Genomic DNA, 6,000 nt, shown 5'->3' with positions numbered 1-6,000 from the left:
CCCTGAAGGTGCTGACTCTCTCCCCCCCTCCCCTGAAGGTGCTGACTCTCTCCCCCCCTCCCCTGAAGGTGCTGACTCTCCCCCCCTCCCCTGAAGGTGCTGACTCTCTCCCCCCTCCCCTGAAGGTGCTGACTCTCTCCCCCCTCCCCTGAAGGTGCTGACTCTCTCCCCCCCTCCCCTGAAGGTGCTGACTCTCTCCCCCCTCCCCTGAAGGTGCTGACTCTCTCCCCCCTCCCCTGATTCTGAAGGTGCTGACTCTCTCCCCCCTCCCCTGAAGGTGCTGACTCTCCCCCCCTCCCCTGAAGGTGCTGACTCTCTCCCCCCTCCCCTGAAGGTGCTGACTCTCTCCCCCCTCCCCTGAAGGTGCTGACTCTCCCCCCTCCCCTGAAGGTGCTGACTCTCTCCCCCTCCCTGAAGGTGCTGACTCTCTCGCTCCCCCTCCCCTGAAGGTGCTGACTCTCTCCCCCTCCCCTGAAGGTGCTGACTCTCTCCCCCCTCCCCTGAAGGTGCTGACTCTCTCCCCCCTCCCCTGAAGGTGCTGACTCTCTCCCCCCTCCCCTGAAGGTGCTGACTCTCTCCCCCCTCCCCTGAAGGTGCTGACTCTCTCCCCCCTCCCCTGAAGGTGCTGACTCTCTCCCCCCCTCCCCTGAAGGTGCTGACTCTCTCCCCCCTCCCCTGAAGGTGCTGACTCTCTCCCCCCTCCCCTGAAGGTGCTGACTCTCTCCCCCCCTCCCTGAAGGTGCTGACTCTCTCCCCCCTCCCCTGAAGGTGCTGACTCTCTCCCCCCTCCCCTGAAGGTGCTGACTCTCTCCCCCCTCCCCTGAAGGTGCTGACTCTCTCCCCCCTCCCCCGAAGGTGCTGACTCTCTCCCCCCTCTCCTGAAGGTGCTGACTCTCTCCCCCCTCCTGAAGGTGCTGACTCTCTCCCCCCTCCCCTGAAGGTGCTGACTCTCTCCCCCCTCCCCTGAAGGTGCTGACTCTCCCCCCCCCTCCCCCGAAGGTGCTGACTCTCTCCCCCCTCCCCTGAAGGTGCTGACTCTCTCCCCCCCCCCCCGAAGGTGCTGACTCTCCTCCCCCTCCCCTGAAGGTGCTGACTCTCCCCCCCTCCCCTGAAGGTGCTGACTCTCTCCCCCCTCCCCTGAAGGTGCTGACTCTCCCCCCCTCCCCTGAAGGTGCTGACTCTCTCCCCCCTCCCCTGAAGGTGCTGACTCTCCCCCCCCCTCCCCCGAAGGTGCTGACTCTCTCCCCCCTCCCCTGAAGGTGCTGACTCTCTCCCCCCCCCCCCGAAGGTGCTGACTCTCCTCCCTCCCCTGAAGGTGCTGACTCTCCCCCCCTCCCCTGAAGGTGCTGACTCTCTCCCCCCTCCCCTGAAGGTGCTGACTCTCCCCCCCTCCCCTGAAGGTGCTGACTCTCTCCCCCCTCCCCTGAAGGTGCTGACTCTCTCCCCCCTCCCCCGAAGGTGCTGACTCTCTCCCCCCTCCCCTGAAGGTGCTGACTCTCTCCCCCCCCCCCCCGAAGGTGCTGACTCTCCTCCCCCTCCCCTGAAGGTGCTGACTCTCCCCCCCTCCCCTGAAGGTGCTGACTCTCTCCCCCCTCCCCTGAAGGTGCTGACTCTCTTCCCCCCTCCCCTGAAGGTGCTGACTCTCCCCCCCTCCCCTCTGAGATGTTGTGTAATTCTATTTTTAAATAAATTCTTCCGCTGGTCCAGTTGCTAAAAATAACATTTTAATTGAGAAGTGGGCAGTTTCTGGGCCCACGACCACTCAGTGCGGCCAGGCTCCCGGAGGAAGACCGGGACAGCGGCTCCGCTAGTGGTTTGTTATCAGTTTACAGAACAGGAATAAATCGCAGATTGGTGACAAGATTAACCCTTCACATTCTCTCAATACTGAGGTGAAGTCTCGCTCTGTCCCGGGGCTGGTTTCCCCGCTCAGTTTCACTCACAGCTTCCCAGAGCTTGGAAAAGGTGAACATTTCAACCTGCGGCAGTTACAGCGGATCCGCATTCCCGGGACCCCGAGTATCGGGGACTTGTCCCGGTCCCGGTCCCGGGGGGCCGCTCAACAGGAGCAGCTACAGCCGGAGATGATGGAATATCGCACCGGGACCCAGCGACAGACCCGCTCCCGGTGCGATTCCCAGACCCGCTCCCGGTGCTGCTCCCGGTCCCGGTCCCGGTGCGGGCAGCGCCACCTCAGCACGGTCTTGCTGGCGGACTTGGTTTTCTTGCAGCTCATCCCCTGCGGGAAGGAGCAGGAGCGGCGCCGGGAGCAGCGGCCCTCTTTGATGAAGCGAGGCCAGAAGCGGCGGCCCAGGTCCCGCCAGCGGTGAGTGACCGGGCAGCGAGTCCGGCCCCACAGCCACTGCCGCAGCCGCCGCCCCTTCCCCTTCAGCCGCTGCCGGGGGCCCAGCTCGACCCGCGGGACGGGCCCGGGGTCCGGGACAGTCCGCCCGCCCTCGGGGGGTGTCAGCGACATGAAGTCGGGGTCGAAATCTGACGCCAGCTTCTGGCGGAGGGTCGCCTCGTCCAGGTCGCTTTCCTTGGGGTCCAGCTCGGGGTCCGGCAGCTCCAGCAGCTCCAGCAGCGGCAGGTGGTCACTGGGCGAGGGCCGGAGGAGCAGGTAATGCTGTCCGAATACCAGCTGGCCCCACAGCCCGAGGTAGAGAGGCAGCAGGTAGGGGGAGCGATCCATCATCAATCCGGCATCCAAGGGCGAGAGTCCGGGAATCTCTGCTGGTCTCCGGGAATCTCTGCGGGTCTCCGAGAGTCTCTGCGGGTTTCCGATGGTCTCTGCGGGTCTCCGAGAGTCTCTGCGGGTTTCCGATGGTCTCTGCGGGGTCCCGATGGTCTCTGCGGGTTTCCGATGGTCTCTGCGGGTTTCCGATGGTCTCTGCGGGGTTCCGAGAGTCTCTGCGGGGTTCCGCGGGTCTCTGCGGGTCTCCGAGAGTCTCTGCGGGTTTCCGATGGTCTCTGCGGGTTTCCGATGGTCTCTGCGGGGTTCCGAGAGTCTCTGCGGGGTTCCGCGGGTCTCTGCGGGGTTCCGCGGGTCTCTGCGGGTCTCCGAGAGTCTCTGCGGGTTTCCGATGGTCTCTGCGGGTCTCCGAGAGTCTCTGCGGGTTTCCGATGGTCTCTGCGGGGTTCCGATGGTCTCTGCGGGGTTCCGATGGTCTCTGCGGGGTTCCGATGGTCTCTGCGGGGTTCCGAGAGTCTCTGCGGGGTCCCGATGGTCTCTGCGGGGTTCGAGAGTCTCTGCGGGGTTCCGATGGTCTCTGCGGGGTTCCGAGAGTCTCTGCGGGGTTCCGCGGGTCTCTGCGGGTTTCCGATGGTCTCTGCGGGGTCCCGATGGTCTCTGCGGGTTTCCGATGGTCTCTGCGCGGGGTCCCGATGGCTCTTGCGGGGTTCCGAGAGTCTCTGCGGGGTCCCGATGGTCTCTGCGGGGTTCCGAGAGTCTCTGCGGGTCCCGATGGTCTCTGCGGGGTTCCGCGGGTCTCCAGCCCCCCCGAGCGCAGCCGTGTCCTGGGCGGGTGCGGAGAATCTCGGGGCCGGGACACTGGCTCCGCTCCCAGCCGGAGGCAAACTGCGACCAGGCGGTTTCACTCGGAGCTTTTATCGGCGGAGCCGGTCCCATTGCAGAACCTCTGATTGTCTGGAGCCGCTCAGGCGAGACCGCAGCCCCCGCCCGGTGTCCTGGGGCCGCATCTTGTCCTGGAGACCCCGCCGTCAAACTCCAAACCGGCTCCGCGGCAGCAAACCAACCTCTGCTGCAATTCTGGCAACAAGTGGGGGACAGCGGGCAGGAAGAAACAGGGACCTGCCCTCCCCTCCCCTCCTCTCCCCTCCCCTCCCCTCCTCTCCCCTCCCCTCCCTCCCCTCCTCTCCCCTCCCCTCCTCTCCCCTCCCCTCCCTCCCCTCCTCTCCCCTCCCCTCCTCTCCCCTCCCCTCCCCTCCTCTCCCCTCCCCTCCCCTCCTCTCCCCTCCCCTCCCCTCCCTCCCCTCCTCTCCCCTCCCCTCCTCTCCCCTCCCCTCCCCTCCCCTCCCTCCCTATCCCCACCCCTTTCATCCCCTCCTCATCCTACCCTTCCATTCCCCCTCCCCTCCTCTCCCCTCCCCTCCCCTCCCCTCCCCTCCCCTCCTCTCCTCTCCCCTCCCCTCCCCTCCTCTCCCCTCCCCTCCCCTCCCCTCCTCTCCTCTCCCCTCCCCTCCCCTCCCTATCCCCACCCCTTTCATCCCCTCCTCATCCTGCCCTCCCCTCTCCTCCTCCCCTCCCCTCCCTCCTCTCCCCTCCCTCCCCTCCCTCCCCTCCTCTCCCCTCCCCTCCCCTCCTCTCCCCTCCCCTCCCCTCCTCTCCCCTCCCCTCCCCTCCTCTCCCCTCCCCTCCCTATCCCCACCCCTTTCATCCCCTCCTCATCCTACCCTTCCATTCCCCCTCCCCTCCCAACCCCTCTCCTCTCCTCTGCTCCCCTCCTTCGGAGGACCCCTCCTTGTCCTGGGGACCACCTCCCTACTGGCCCATCCCAAGCAGAGAACCCTATCCCTCATCAATTGTGTGTGGAACAGGGATCCCCAAATTCCAGTCAGTAACGGGACCGGGACTCACCGAGACCGGGACTCACCGAGACCGGGACTCACCGGGACCGGGACTCACCGAGACCGGGACTCACCGAGACCGAGACTCACCGAGACCGGGACTCACCGGGACCGAGACTCACCGAGACCAGGACTCACCGGGACCGAGACTCACCGGGACCGGGACTCACCGAGACCGAGACTCACCGAGACCGGGACTCACCGGGACCGAGACTCACCGAGACCGGGACTCACCGAGACCGGGACTCACCGAGACCGAGACTCACCGAGACCGAGACTCACCGAGACCGGGACTCACCGGGACCGAGACTCACCGAGACCGAGACTCACCGAGACCGAGACTCACCGAGACCGAGACTCACCGAGACCGAGACTCACCGAGACCGAGACTCACCGAGACCGAGACTCACCGAGACCGGGACTCACCGGGACCGAGACTCACCGAGACCAGGACTCACCGGGACCGAGACTCACCGGGACCGGGACTCAATGGGACCGAGACTCACCGAGACCAGGACTCACCGGGACCGAGACTCACCGGGACCGGGACTCACCGGGACCGAGACTCACCAGGACCGAGACTCACCGGGACCGAGACTCAACAGGACCAGGACTCACCGGGACCGAGACTCACCGGGACCAGGACTCACCGGGACTGAGACTCACCGGGACCAGGACTCACTGGGACCAAGACTCACTGGGACCGAGACTCACCGAGACCGAGACTCACCGGGACCAGGACTCACCGGGACCGAGACTCACCGGGACCGAGACTCACCGGGACAGAGACTCACCGGGACCAGGACTCACCGGGACCGAGACTCACCGGGACCGAGACTCACCGGGACCGAGACCCACCGAGACCGAGACTCACCGAGACCGAGACTCACCGACACCGGGGCTCACCGAGACTGGGACACATCAGGACCGGGACTCACCAAGACTCACTGAGACCAGGACTCACAGGGACCGGGACTCACCAAGAACGGAACTCACCGGGACCGGGACTCACCGAGACCGAGACTCACCGACACCGGGGCTCACCGAGACTGGGACACATCAGGACCGGGACTCACCAAGACTCACTGAGACCAGGACTCACAGGGACCGGGACTCACCAAGAACGGAACTCACCGGGACCGGGACTCACCGAGACCGGGACTTTTAAAGGCATTAATCTGGGATAAAATTACTTGTCACTTGGGAAAGTATGGGTTAATAAATGAAAGTCGGCACAGATTTATTGAAGGAAAAATTGTGTTTGACGAACTTGATGGAGTTCTTTGATGAAGTAGCGGAGAGGGTTGATAAGGGTAGTGCAGTTGATGTTGTGTATATGGACTTTCAAAAGGCGATTGTCAAAATACCACAATAGACTTGTTCACAAAATTAACGCCCATGGGATTAAAGGGA

General features: G+C 64.7%; 2 protein-coding genes across 2 annotated transcripts in view; both read right to left on the bottom strand.

Moving 5' to 3' along the window:
• Positions 1-1,674: 1,674 nt before the first annotated feature.
• LOC147103007 (noggin-like) lies at positions 1,675-3,346 on the bottom strand. The gene has a single exon (XM_085964027.1). It carries the CDS (start codon positions 2,693-2,695, stop codon positions 2,060-2,062), a length of 636 nt encoding a protein of 211 aa, XP_085820153.1. The 5' UTR covers positions 2,696-3,346; the 3' UTR covers positions 1,675-2,059.
• Positions 2,695-6,000, bottom strand: part of LOC147103006 (uncharacterized) — a 27,499-nt gene continuing 24,193 nt past the window's right edge. The window contains exon 5 of the mRNA XM_085964050.1: positions 2,695-3,603. Within this exon, the coding sequence (XP_085820176.1) occupies positions 2,695-3,603 (909 nt within the window). The remainder of the gene's footprint in view (positions 3,604-6,000) is intronic.

The sequence above is a fragment of the Somniosus microcephalus genome, chromosome 21 (genome assembly GCF_052327205.1).
Source record: "Somniosus microcephalus isolate GS21.2 chromosome 21, FLI_Smic_1.0, whole genome shotgun sequence".
Taxonomy (NCBI): domain Eukaryota; kingdom Metazoa; phylum Chordata; class Chondrichthyes; order Squaliformes; family Somniosidae; genus Somniosus; species Somniosus microcephalus.
This window is presented reverse-complemented; position numbering and strand designations above follow the sequence as displayed.